Source organism: Nilaparvata lugens, chromosome 5, assembly GCF_014356525.2.
Source record: "Nilaparvata lugens isolate BPH chromosome 5, ASM1435652v1, whole genome shotgun sequence".
NCBI classification, from domain to species: Eukaryota; Metazoa; Arthropoda; class Insecta; order Hemiptera; family Delphacidae; genus Nilaparvata; species Nilaparvata lugens.
The window spans coordinates 58984337-58999690 of record NC_052508.1 but is presented as its reverse complement, the minus strand read 5'-3'; the positions used below and the strand labels follow the sequence as shown (position 1 = coordinate 58999690).

Genomic DNA, 15354 nt, shown 5'->3' with positions numbered 1-15354 from the left:
TGATTTGCAGCACTTTATGAGATGGAAATTGCTAGCCGCCGTAGTTATATCTCGTCTGTCTTGATGCTCGATTTGGCAAATAGGAGTTGCTAACTCGCAGCTATACTCTTTTTTCATGAATATGTATGAGATCGTTGACAGGGTACCTATAATATTGTTGTGATGGCGTCAAATTATTCTCGGCTAAATTTCCTTTTCTCGCTGCTACGTTTTTATGGGACTTTGGGAGCCAGTGAGATGTTTAACTGTTTTGTAGCGCTGCTATTCAAATGAGCAGGCAAATGATGAGAATAAAGTATAATAGGCTAGAAGAAATGGGTAGACTTTCGAGATCCTCTGGACTCAGGCTACATGGTTTTAGGTTTTAGATCAAAAAAACATTTCAAGAGATGACAAATGATTTATGTTATGGGAACAAAACTGAAATTTTATAAAAAAGAATAGGCTAATATTCATGTTTACTACTTTTTGCTATATCTATGTTTCGAACGCAAACTAGATATTTTGTTTTATTAAGATGACATGAATTCTCACATTAACTTAAGTAACATAAGTTGATACAATTAGTCCTCATTAGGATAACTGTATTTTCTACATAAGAAAAGTTTTGTGTGTCGAAACATGTCACGTCTATAAGGGAAAATAAGGGAAGGAATTGGCTTACTTACATGAACGGGATATGAAGTACATGTTTGACGCATTATCATGTCTGAACTACTGAACAGATTAACTGGAAATTTTGCATTATAATATTATATTATATTTAATTAAAACAGAAAATAATTCATTCCCCCAAAGCTTATTTTTATAGAAATCACAATATACTGGTTTACAATCAATTGTTTTATAGCATGAAAAACAAGGAAAATAATAAAGCCTACACGTAAAACGAACATGGAGCATGATTTTTTGAAAATCGTAATTTTCTCTGAATTTGATTTTTCAAATTTTCTCTGACATTTTCCTCAATAATTGCTTTTTTCTATGAGATTTTAGCTCATTTCATCAATATTTATGAAAATCATGCATTTTTTGGATGAAAACTAGCCTTCATTGAGCTGGGGAATACCCTCCTAATTTGTCATCAAAAGATGATAGTTTGAGACTATTAAGATTCTTTTGACAACGCAACTCCAATATGACAGTTGCATTGAAAGCAGGCATTCAGTTTAAAAGAGAATTCTTCAAAGCATATTTTCATATGTATTCACGTTCAAATTGACCGTAGCGCTGCCTTATTGCTATGGAAATGCACAAGTGTTTACATTTTGAATACTTAATAACAGCTTAGTACAGTTTCAAGTCCATGCTTTATTTGGGAGAATCTGTCAATACATCAAGACACTGATGGGGAAATGACAATCCGTCACATTCTTGGAATGATATCGTATGTAATTATTGCACTGCGTCACACTGACTTTGAAGATGAGCCGAATCTGAAAACTCTCAAAGCGATATTGAAGGCTTTATAAAATTCCATAATGATTCGCTTTCATGTGATTTGGAACGACATGCAATGGCCATGACAACGAAATGGTTCAATATTTATTTTATTACGCAGCAGATGCTCAATAATAATTACTGCAGTTGATTACGCGTGCTGTATTTTTGCTATTATCCAGTTTTCACTAGTTCATTGGCCTTCGTCTCGCAACTGGTATTTTTTCGTTAAAAGACACAGTAGCATCATTCATACAGACCGACTTCGGATAACAGGCTCATGGACTCCTCTCAAGTTTCAATTAGAAACAAGTTGTCATTCATAGTTCGGGATTTGTAGAGAGACATTACTTTCAAATATTCATGATAGAATTACACTGCCAAAAATGATCAATTCCAACAATTTTTTTGTAGTTGAGACGTTGTTGATATTGTGGTAATTATTCATATTAAATAAAAAAACTAAGAAATTGTCAAAAACCACAGACTAAGACTTTGGTTTGAACTAAAACTTTAGTTTATCAGAGATTGACAAAGGCATAACAACCGAAACCGGTCTTGCTAACTTTCAATAAAATCTGTGGTTTTTGACAGTTTCTTAGTCTTTTTATTTAATTTCAACAACCTATAACTATAGGTGCATGAAGTTTGAATTTCAATCACACTTATTGTTAAATAGATAATTTTTGATAAATACAGTGCTGTAATGTAATTGATCTCAGTAACAAAATCTATCATTCAATGAATGTTATTTATACTCTTTATTTGTTGATATCGATTAACTTATTTTTAGGTATTTTGCTAATCATACATCCTGACCTAGCTATTAAAAGCTATAATTGGTCATTTATTTAACATACACTCCCACTGTAGTAAAATATTGAATGAATTTGGGCAAGTCAATTCAGCCAATTTATTGAGCTCTTATCGAATCTGAAATAATAACATTTTGACAGTTGAATAATTGACTCAGAAAATTGTAAGAATAAATAGATAATTTCAATCTAGTGATAGCAATGTTGTAATAGCTTATTCAACGAATTTGGAATTGTTCCAATGGAATTTTCCGTTAATTTTAAAGCGATTCTAAAGCTTGATCTTAAATTAGAATAGGCTGAATGTAACACATGCGGAGTACATTAAAGAGCCGCTCTTTGGGAAAAAAATAAATTAGAAGAATCGAATTACGCTATTATTTCATATGATAAATCCGTGATTGAACGTTGAACTGTATATGAATTTAACAGTACGACAACTTGGATTACAGATTAGAGCTGATATCCTTAATGCTTGATTGTTGTTTTTTAGAAGTACAATATTTAGGATATGAATGGACGTTCGCCCATAACTTATGTTACTAGTTATACGTGAATAGTCAAAATAGAAGAGTTATTTACACCAAATCAATATACAGAAAACGAGGTACCTTCATCCTGGCAGAGGTACCTGCGTTGGTTGGCTTTATTTTCTCTTGATTAACTCAATATTTTCCAAATTTATAGGTTGTAAATATTATCAAGTGCAATTAATTTCTAATTTCTAGTTTTATTGTTAATATCGTAGCTATTATTAAGTGCGATTCATCTCCAATTTATAGTTTTTTGTATTTTTGAACTGACAATAGGATTGGAACTGTTAAAAGTGAAGACAACCGATTTTTGGAAACACGTTACTATCAAAATATGGGAGAAAAGAAGTTTTGTGCTAAGACTGTTCTAATCCTTTAATGTGTTATTGTATAGGAGTAGGCTATAGATGAATAAATTAAATAGCATTTATTTTCATATTATAGGTGACATGTAATCCTTTACTAATTCAGTTTATTATTTGCTTAGAATTATGTTTTTGAGTCCCTAATTAAACCAATAAAATCTACATCGAGACTTACTAGTCCTGTTCGCACCTCAATGCAACTAAGCAATATTTATGTATTTGCAGTTCATGACATTTTTATACGAAGTGGAAATTGGAGAAGTGACGAGACGAAAACTGCATTCCTTCATGATTATCATGATAACAATGAACCAGTAGAATTCAGACTTTTGACTGACCTCGATGCCGTGTTTAAGCAACGATAAACCATAATTCAAAATAAACACGCTGACTACAGATCATTCAACATTTTTTTGATGAATTTTTCCATTTGATGATTTTTTGTAATTTTTCCAACTTCATTAAAGAATATCACACTATCCATGTACACTGACAACGAATTTGTCCTGCGAAAAACTAAATTCCTGCCTATTTTACGATTAACAGTAGCATCATCCACATATTCAACATTCCAGTTAAAATATTAATAGAAAAGTACATAGAACATTATTGTCAGTGTGATATATTGCTGGATTATTTGTTTTTTTGGTAGATATAATGGTTATTTTTTCCACTATAGAGAGACCTCTAATGGAATAGATTTCCAATTTTCAATTTCATCCAAGAAAAATTCATCAATCTACTGGTTCTCCAAGGTCAAGCTAGCAAAATCGTGATACCCTTACAATAGCAGTAGAGATAGGTTAACGAGACTGAGTTCAATATCCATTCAACAACACTTATTTTATTTATTAAAAGTACAAATCTTGAGATTCATAACAATTACAGTGATTACAGAAAAACTGTTTGACACAAATTTTCATTGCATTATTCATCAACTGCTTTCTGTTAGAAGTGCACAAATTTATTTATTACCGTAAAACTCACTAGATTTGAAGATTTAAGCGTAAAAAATATTATGAAGTAATAATACAAAAGGAGTAGAAGTGTAACGTTTGTAGATATAATAACAATGAATACAGTTGGAATGAGCACCAAATATGGCAATATTTGGGGTAGCTATCAATCTTTTTATCAGCACAGAAAGAAACAAAAACAAGGTACCGATAAAACGTCTCTTCTTCCCTATTCTAAAATAATAATTCTATTGGAGATCATTCAACTATTTCTTCACTTTCAAAGATGAAGAACCAATTAAAGAATATATATTCTGGTGGAGAATCTACTCAGAAAGTAGTAGGAATGATTATTCAAAGACTTTAATCTTTAGGGTGAACGACTTCGATCACTCTTAAAAAGGCAAAGACCCACTTATGACAAAGCCATCCTTAATATTAGTACTAAGCAATTTTGCTAACTAGGAAAAGGTTGAAGAAAAATCATCTATATAGAAATATTTTTCAACTGCTTAAAACAATATTTGTGCTAGATTGAGCGAATGATTTCTTCGTTTTTACTAAGAATTATGCCTATATTTATGATCTCCGGGCTTGAGCTTGGGAAATGAGAAGGGATATGAGTGGAACCAAGTTTAAGGAGGGTTCCTAACCACTGGGGAGCGATGGAATAAATGATATTTGGGGGTGTCTCCCTCACAAAATGTGGAGCATGGATCTCAAATTATCTAATCGATAGCTTATCAGCGCGACCATCGCTTCCCAATATTTGATTTTTACTTTTTAAAGAATTAATTATAGTGGAAAATCACAAAGTTGAATCAGTCTTGTAGCTAAAAATAGGAATGAATGAGAAATGTTTGGCTTACTGGTGGCTAACCGATAACAAGGTTCAACTATTCAACTGGGATCTTTGATAGCATGCGACTCATCACAGGTGAATGAAATGGTGAGCGCGTATCTGGTGCCGGAAGAGACACGTTCCACTAGATGCACGTTCTCCCATCCCGATGTGAACATTGACACTCGTCCTGCACAAATAATCAAAATACAGTTCTACTTCAAATACATTTTCATAAGCAGCTTTATACCATCAAGTCTTTCCCTCTCCACGTGTATTACGTTAGTATAGATACTCTAACCTATATCTTGGATTGCAAAAATGTATCCTTCACGATGAAAAAATAGTATCTATCTATCTACCTCTCTCACTCATAGAATGTAATATCATACAAAGGAGGAACATTTCAATTCCAGAATAAGATGAGAATATGTATTTTTAATATTATACAGCGCGAGTTTATTGAACGATAGTGTAGCCTACATACTAAACTATTTTTCAACATTTTTTCATAGAGATTCAAATAGTATGTTTCTGTCAAATCCAACGAAACATTGTTTTTTTCTGAATGTTTTACATTTATTTGTATTTCAACTATGTTTTATGAAACCTACATTCACCTATTTAAACGATTGCATACGAATGTAAGTAACTCAAGTTTTATCTAGACATTTTCAATCCTTAATGAGAGCATATTTATTGTTAGACTATTATTTTTAGGAATTTATAAGAAACTTGACTACCAGTGAATGTAAGTGTATTCCCAGAGTAAATTTTTTTTTCGAATTATAGGCTGATACAAATCATTTGTTTGACTGGAATATGATAAAACATGTATCTTAGCCTACTCATTCACGTAATTTTTCACGTATTTTTATTTTAAGTTCTAAAATACTTTCTATTAATTTCAGGCAAAGTAAGGATATCAATTTCACAAGAGTTGTTTCTACGACCTGATTAAAACTTGAAATATGCTCATTAAACTTTATTCCTATAAATTCATAAATATGCAGAATTTGTATAATGTGCGTCATTTATAACGAGCAAGTTATTTATTTACTAACCTTTCTTTGGTTCCACTATTAGAGTACTATTATCTGGATCAATGAAAACAAATCTTCCTCCCGTATAATCGTCTCCAAAGTTGTTGAGGTACAGCAGAGAAGTGTAGTGGAACGACTCATATGTTTCCTGAAAACATTGAATACGGGTATGGATTCAGACAAGTTCTAAATAGAAAATCCCCTGAGAATAGAATAGAATCTTGTAACATTATGTTGAACATTTTGATTTTACAGAGTGCTGGAAAAATGTATAGGCATACAAATCAAATGAAATTAAACTTACGAGATCAACTAAGCCTTGTAACTCACCTGAAAAACGTGAGACTAAAACCACCACGGTACCCTATTAGCTATAACGAACCAAAACTATGCTTAGAAAGAATGGCAATTTACTTTCAGCTTTCATTTTATTATGTTTTGGTGCCAAGAAGTTATCATATCTTAACCTTCCGGAAGTCGCACCCTACTCAATCTCACGAGCAGTCGCGTGTTGTAATTTTTACATCATATTTTTTATGTGTTATATACTCTGTTTACTGTCAAAACATATTAATTAGCCTAATTGTATAATTAATATTTCCATCTCATTGGATTATTTTACGCCTATGAACATTTGCATGATTACCTTTTTGTAGCCCAATAAGGTACACCAAGCAAAGCCAACAATTCTGTGTTATTGGTTCGTTGGCAGTCTCTTTCCCTATCATATGCACTGTCTTTCATATGTACTACTTATGCACTGTCGCGACTAGATGGCACCTAAAGACTGAACCATTGCTCCGTTGATACTGCAACTCAGTGGAGTGATGGGGAGAAAGTTTTGGAATGCATAGGTGACTCATTCACTGACACAACCCCATTCAATAGTTTTGTGCAGCAAAAAACTGACACTGTTGTACTTTTTACAACAGCGCGACTGCTGGAAGGTTAAGAATTGATCATTGGGTGGTAACCGAGGATAAAATCGCTGATTTTAAGATTGAAACAGGTTCAATTCAATAGCTTTTTCTTCGGTCATTACTGTAAAGGGCGTTTTTGTTTCAAATTTCACTGTTAACTCGAGGCGATACTCCTATGGTCACACGCAAAAATAGTCCGAAGGAATTTGTAACTACTCACTTTGAGCGGTTACCCGGATTTGAACTATTGATTTGAAATCAACTTGATAGTTATACCATTGACCGACGAACAGGCCTAATAGATATATGTAGGCAATTATTAATTGGTACAGTACCGTATCTTTGCTAGCAGTGGAGTTGTACTCAGATGTTAACTATATAGCCTAAAACGATTTATTTATGAATACCAATCTTGATTATTTCTTATAAAAATTATAAGATTTAATGCTATTGTATAATTATTATACAAACTTATTATATTACTCCATAAGTCATGATGTCTCAAGTTTTATTTACACTGTTGTTATGTTTGTGCTGCAAACATATATATAATTTTGACTAAATAAACTCAATTCAATTCAGTTCGGTCCAAGTATTAACATAAACTTGACAGAGTAAGGGCATTACAAACCTTATCAACGTGAGGATGCCAGTACTCATCGTGAGGCGTAGAGGGAGGGATGGATGTGAGACGAGAGAAAAAAGTTGGATGAGTGAGATGAAGTACTTTCTCGTCGATCCCAAAGTGTTGAGCGATTGCAGATTGTATTTTTCCTCTCACTTGTCTGGAAGATGAATGATTATGTCAGAAAACATTACAAGCAACATTTTCATTGGTATTTGAGAATGTCTCAAATCGGTGAAAATAAATAAAAAAAAAACATTTGTAAAGAAAGACATGCTATCAATAGAAACAGATATATTATGCCTGAATAGATGCATTTTGGAGTTTCATAAGGTAGGCTAGTCTTATTCTAAAATGTGAAACAAATCTCACATTTATAGATAATGCCACAGATAGGTTGTATTGATCATTTGATTGGAATTCAATCTTATCGGGAACTAGCATTAACTTAAGGTTTAACTCGACAATGTATGTAGCAGTACAGTCAACTGCTGTGATATGATTCCACTCGACCAGAAATTATTGAAAAGGGATTGATGAATAGAATATGAAAATCCTTACACTGTTTTGAGGGTGTGATCACTTTTTGAAGCATTTGGTATGCAAATACTCACTTCGAATAAACTCAATGAAAAAAAAATCATTTGTTTATTGAATAATTCGAAATCCTATATAAGATCTACATTCAAAGTTTAACATTGAATAAAAACGAAAGTAGAATAACTAGTAGTTCTGTGAACAGTAGACTTCGCGCTCAGTAAGTTACATTGATCTGTTGTTATGTTTTTTTTTCAAAAATTGATAAATTATTTATCAATTTGAAATGTCTAGAAAAAATCCTAGATGGACATAGAGCTTTCTGTCCTATCGTACCGTGACGTGTCGTCCCGGAATGTGAGCGCTGTTATCAGGTCTGGTTGCAACTGTCTACAACGTTGATGGAAAGATATATTTTCAATATGTTCAATGTTTTTGAACGGGTAGTATTATAGTCCACTAAACAGCTGATTTATGATGTATAATTCTATAGTCTGATTTTTACTCTGATATTGGCGTATGAAGGAGGCTCCTTTTTCCTTTAATATTATCCTTGAAATGCGAAATTTCCTAAAACCTTGTACATACGTCGACGCGCAATTTAAAAATGAACATACTTGTCAAATTTCATGAGAATCTATTACCGCGTTTCGCCGTAAATGGGCAACATATAAACATTAAGAGAAATGCCAAACCGTCGACTTGAATCTTGGACCTCACTTCGCTCGGTCAATAATTTAACAAGCGATATGAGAGAAATTTGAAATCTATGATTTGGTAGAAGAATAATGTTGTAAAGCCTAATAAGAAAACCGGATGATATCCTATAAATTCCAATAGTATTTTGAGATATTATGGGTGTGATCACATTGAATATGTTCAAGTGAATGTCTGATCATGCAAGAGCTGAAAAACAAAATCTGGAAAGAGCCATACAAAGACGTTGTGACATGCATGCATCTACCCACACTGAACGCAGCCAATACGTACATGCGTTCAGTGTGAGTCTTCCAATTGCTCTTTCCATAGTTTGTTTCTCATCTGTCATGCATAACCAAGCGTGAACTTGCACGTTCAATGTGATCACACCCTTGGAATATACGGTACTATTTAAATGCAATAAAACCGACCCTAAAATGGTTGACGAATAATTTGAATTGAAAATGAATATTTCAAAACAATTAAATTGAATGTACACCTACTTGTAGATTTTAAAATTAGAAAGTGCTCTATGCTTGATAAGATATTGAGTAAGATAATGTTTAGTGTGATACCTGGAAAAGCCTCAATTTCTGTTCGATATTTTTCCGAACAAGGAACATCTACTCTTTGCAGATTAACGTGATCAGTATGTTTGGCGAGATGTCTTTCTCTCAAATAGAAATAGTACGGATACAAATAAATGGAGGCAGCAAGGCAAATCACGCAGTTGAAGCAAAATATTTTCAATTGCAGTTTGAAGTTGAAGCTTGTATTAGAATTATTCCTGTGGAAAGATTTGTACTGGGAATTAGAAATATTTCATCAAAATCGACATCAATCAAATACCAGACATCATTAAACATGAAAACTTCAGTGGTGAATAATGTAGTAAATTTCATTTCCGCAACAAAATACATCATACAAATTATTCTACATAACAATAATCACAAAAATAAGATAGGATAAATCACTAGATTGTGGTATTATAGAAAAGAGATCCAACTGAATGAGGTACACCAGCACCAGATGCAAGTTCGAATCCGAACAGATTAGGGGAAATAATTAATTCTGTCAACTCCTAATAACCAGTCTCAATTTCAATTTATGGAAATGATTATGAAGCTGTCGTTGGCCTACGTCTTTCTCAATAGTTAGTTTCTGCTTGGTGTCTATAATTACCTCATGAGAAATTTGATTGGATTATCTCCTATCAATCCTTTAATTCAATCTCTTATCTCTCATGTGTTATAATTTAATCCAATAATTATTATCCTTTCCATGAATCTAATAATAATCTTTTCCATCGACTCTCTAAATTAAATTCAGCTGAATACTGACACATTTTCAATATTCACTCACAATCTTTCGACAGAGCAAAACTTTCAACAACAAAGAAACGAAATAGAGCATAATAAGAAAACAAAGATATTGCCAAATTTCACTAAAAATCTTTTTTAGTGAAAATTTCACTTTTTTAGTGAAATTTGACAATATCTTTGTTTTCTTATTATGGAGAGATTTCACAACATCACCATCGAAATAGAGCATGACTACATATTTTTGCTGTCGAAGCCGATTGGAGAAGTTGACAACATAAAACGATGAAAAATATTTTAGTGTCATAATAGCATTAGACGTTTTAATTGACAAAAGTTAATACCTATAGGTACCGGTAGAGTATAAAGTAACCTCGTGCAATACATTAAGCCACCAGTGGGACGCAAGAGACCGAGCATCGTCGTCCTAAGTAAAGCATGCTGGGACAACAGGATCGTCTGCCTGTCTGGCAACCCTAGTGTAAAGAGAACAATAAGAACCAATGCCACCCTACTCCCTAGGTGACTCACTAGTCCTAATGCCGCATCTACAGGTTGGCTCAATGAAGATGAGCGCCAGAGTGTGGATGGGTGGGTGGTTTGCCAGTGCTGGCCATCATTGGCCATCGCTCCGATTTTTTCCGAGCGGTGGCCAGCCCAGCTTAGGCCAATGAAGATCAGCTCTGGCAAATCACCCATCCAACAAATCAACCAATGTGTGCTGTTTCCTGTTTTTTTCGTCTGTTCTGTTGGTTTTTCTGTGTAGCTTTAGGCCTAATTGTTATTTATTAATTATTATTATTACGTTACATTGAGATATTGAATCGCATGCGTCATGGCATGCAATTTATAGTCAACTCGACAGCTGATTTATGATGAATAATTCTATAGTCTGATTTTCACTCTAATATTGAAGTATGAAGGAGGCTCCTTTTTCCTCTTATATTATCCTTGAAATGCAAAATTTCCAAAAACCCTGTATATACGTCGACGCACAATTTAAAAAGGAACATACCTGTCAAATTTCATGAAAATCTATTACCGCGTTTCGCCGTAAATGCGCAACATATAAAAATTTAAACATTAAGGCCGGTTACAGAGCTCGACCGACCGTCAGTGCGTATGTACCATCCTGACCGTACGCATCGATCAATCAGTTTTACACATTCAGAGCTCAACCGACCGTCAGTGCGTATGCACCATCCTTACCATACATCAGTTTTTCTGACTCACAAAATGGACGCCTTTACAGATTGTTTAATTGCAGCTTATTATCTTCTTAAACGAAAGATTAAAAGACGTAGATATCAAGTTCACCCGATGGTCGCCCAAAGAGCATTTCAAAGGGAATTTAGTACCATTATAAACATCATTGCTTGGGGTGAAGATACATTTTTCAACTACTTCAGTATCTCCATCAGAGATTTTTATGAGTTATTTCGAGCTTGTATCACCATTGGAAACACTTGCAGTCACTTTAAGCTACGGATCAAATAAATGTAGATAATATTAATAATATATGATTTTTTAAAATAAAACATTTAGAAATGATTGAAGAAATGTATAGAAAAAACTCTGAATTCAAATATGACACTATTAATTGAATTCATTATTTATGCTATTCAATTCAATATCAGCTGATTGTCGGGCAGAGGTGTCAGCACATTGGTTATGTTGCGACCAGTACAGCTCTGAAAGCTTCTATTTGCTTCAATAGCGCGTCAGTCGACCAATGGAACGGATGCGCACGAGCTCGACCGATGGTTTTCATACGCTGTATAAAACGCATGGTCCTGACCGTGCGCGTGCGTGCCGTCAGTCCTGCTCTGAACGGAAACATGAAAAAGACAAGTGCGACTGACGTACGCACTGACGGTCGGTCGAGCTCTGTAACCGGCCTAAGAGAAATGCCAAACCGTCGACTTGAATCTTAGACCTCACTTCGCTCGGTCAATTACCGTAATTATTATTGCGTTACTTCTTTTAATTGATTTTTATAGTTTTTATTTTGTTTATTTCAGTTAATAATTTCAATTTCGATCATGGATATGTCGCTGGTTAACGGTGGTCTTGATTGGGTACTGATCACATTGCAGTGTGGATGGCAAGTGCAACCAGGCTGGGTTAACGACCAGTGGCGTAGCCTCAAAACTTACCTAGGGCCAGCTCTCCTGGCAAATCCAACCCCCCGCCCCGCACAGTAATTTCAAAATTAACTCTCAAAAGACAAAAAGCTTCATTGAAGATTATTAATACAGTTGTTAAAACTCTCAATATCATCATGGAACAATAAAACTACATTCAACCCATTTGTGCTTCAAACAGCTCTTGCAAAGCACGGGTTACCTGCTACTGAAAAATAAAACAAGCTTGTAAAAGCAAAGGTGTGTACAGACTTTCGCTCTGCTCCGCAACCGAACGTCACTCCAGCAGAGCGATTGATGATCGACCGGGGAGCAACAGTGGTTCGACCGGGGAACGCGAGAAGAGCTAACATCTTCCGTAACGTTCATGGTGGGTGCGTAGGCGGCGCGACTGTGGTTCGATGGAGGAACGAAGGCGGTACGAGGGCGGAGCGTGCTCGGTGCTGGTTGGAAGCGCGTGTATGTGTACGCAGCTCAATAGCCTCATCAGATCGAACCAAAACTGGCAAAAACAACGCTCCCAAGAGCGAAGCTTTCAGATTCACTGCAATGCAAAAGGAACCTACTCACTCACCACCACTCCTCAATTGAGGATAGAACATAGTCATTATAGACCGATAGACTAACGCTCAACTTTCCGTATATGGCCTGATCACGCCGCATCACCCACGCTAATTTTGAGTTAAAACATGAAGCCAATACTGGTTTTACGAAAATTTCTACCTCTCTGAATGATATAATAATTATTTCTTGAAACTAGTTGGGCTTCGCAGCTAGCATAGCTAGCCTTGAGAATACGCAACTGCTAGCGACAGAGTCAACATGAGGACTATAGTCCATACAAAATTACTGTTGACCTGGACGGGATATCCGGAGAGAGATCAGCCAATCACAGTGATGAATTGAGTCAAAGCGCAGTTGCCAATTTGTTGATTAACTTAGTCGACTCAGTGCTTTCAGAGAGGAACCTTCGTATGTGTATCATGAGCACTTGAAAACTCACTAGAAATTAGAGATCGCTGGCCGCTTTAGAACGGCAACATCGCCGCCGTTGTATCCCTCTTTCTCTGCTCTGCATATCCCCCCCCCAAGTCAAAAGTAATGTATGGACTATAGTCATAAGACTTGTATTATCCAACAGTCTAAGCAACCGGTGGAACGACAATTGTCTCAGTGAGTCGGGAGGCATTTGTTTTTACTGCGCTCATTACATAGGGTCGCAAGCCGCGACGCCAGATTTTTTCAGCCAGACGCCCGGCTGATGTCTCTCTTATGTCGTCAGCCCAGTAGTCAATCCTGGTGTTTCACTGTGCATTGAAGGGCCTTCAATGACTACTTACTTCATACTTCTCTACTTAGTCATGACCAGAGATCTGGATATTGACTGTTTCTGGACGTGGACCTTACTTGGTCCTTGTCGTAGGGTTGACATATTTTAAGCTATGTCAATAATAGGTATTCATTTATTTAAGTTTCTCTACTTTTCAACTTCGTTTCTTTGGTAAATTTTCAACTTTATGAAGACATCCTTGCCTGTAGGAATCACATATATCACTCGATGTTTAGCTAATGCGTCTGTTGTCCTCTCATTCCTCCACTGAGTAAAATGGAGACTCTATCAACCAGTAGATTGGTCCCTGGCGACCGACTGGTGGCTTAATTTAATACGAGCCTCAAGAGTAACAAGCAAAAAGAGATGAACAGTCAACATCAATTGAATGGAAAGCAAAATAAAAAATATTAGGGATACAGTTGTGTGACATTAGACCTATATCAGTATCTATTCAGTTATCAGCATTATATGGTGCAACATTCGATATTTTATTTTAATACCAATTAATACTTACACCTGATACGAAACTGTTCCCAATATTTGCATAAGTATGTTATCATGTAACATAGGCTAGTTGAGTGTAAGAGAGGGCCGATTGAGCCCTAACTTCGCTCCCTAAGAAAAATAAAGGCAGTTATTCTAGACCTATTCTACCATAAGACTTGACTCAGGTATTTTTATTAATGACTTACTTGGACTTGGACTCATCTTTTCTATTATCAGATGGAGATAGTTTGGCTATTTTCTTCCGAGATCCGATCTTTGAATCCCCATCTTTTCTCAACTGTTTGCGAGGCATTTTTTTTTCTCAAACTGTGGACAGAATAATGAATTATCAATCTTTATTGTGAATGGCTCACTTTTGAAAATATAATTTATTACAAAAGAAAATATTTAGTAGAAATGATAATGTTACTTAAATTAGGAAATATCAATTACGTTACCGGTATTCAATCTGTCCAAGAAAGTGAGAGCAGATCTCTACTCTCTACAGCAGCAGTATTGATAATAATATTATAAATATAATGTAGTTGTTTGTTTACAAAAAATTAATGTCTACACTGATAGTTTGTGAGGTTATGTTAGTTCCTATGCGCAAATCATAACCATTTGCATGTCACCACGAAAATTAATACGGTACGTCAGAGATCACGTGACAAGTAACCAGCTGACCAATATTGCTTGTTTCTGTCGCTAGGTAGCGCTAAAGACGTAGAAAAAGGCGGCTTATCAATCAGATTTAAACAGGATTATCACTGTTTTTCTGATATACATTCAACAATAATGAATTAATCTTAGCACGTTAATTTACGACATAAAAATAATAATATACGTATGACGTTGTGGAACTTTTCCATAATTGAAGAGACTTAAGATCCACTATAAACTGGATTTTTTTATTTTTTGACAACTCAAGTCTCTTCAATTATTCTTGTGACTTTTATTGGTGAGGAGTTCCTGACGGAAGTTCCAATAAGGGGTAATTAGGATGTAATAGAATACATGTTCAAAAACGGGTTATATTTAGAAATACTCCTCTCTTGGTTTCCCTCGTAAAGTTAAAAATGTCCTCTCTTTCACATCAACTTTTCATATGAGCGACAAGTGTCAACAATAAACAATAATCGCAATGCTTTGAATGATCCTATAATATAGTGACATCTATGGTATCAGGTTTATAGGCTAAAATCCATCACCCACCTAAAAACGTACTTACCGTACGGTATGCCACAAAGACCTTAAAGAGATCTTTAAGGTCTTTGGTATGCCATTATCCAATATCT

At 34.9% G+C, this 15354-nt stretch overlaps 1 protein-coding gene across 1 annotated transcript; it reads right to left on the bottom strand.

The window, feature by feature from the left end:
- Positions 1 to 3980: 3980 nt before the first annotated feature.
- LOC111044011 (2-oxoglutarate and iron-dependent oxygenase domain-containing protein 3) lies at positions 3981 to 14678 on the bottom strand. The gene is made up of 7 exons (XM_039429558.1): positions 14515 to 14678; positions 14263 to 14383; positions 9350 to 9561; positions 9278 to 9302; positions 7545 to 7698; positions 6015 to 6141; positions 3981 to 5140 (listed from the first exon to the last, which is right to left on the bottom strand). The coding sequence occupies exons 2-7, from the start codon at positions 14367 to 14369 to the stop codon at positions 5010 to 5012; spliced, it is 756 nt and encodes a 251-aa protein (XP_039285492.1). The 5' UTR covers positions 14370 to 14383; positions 14515 to 14678; the 3' UTR covers positions 3981 to 5009.
- Between the last annotated feature and the right edge of the window lie 676 nt (positions 14679 to 15354).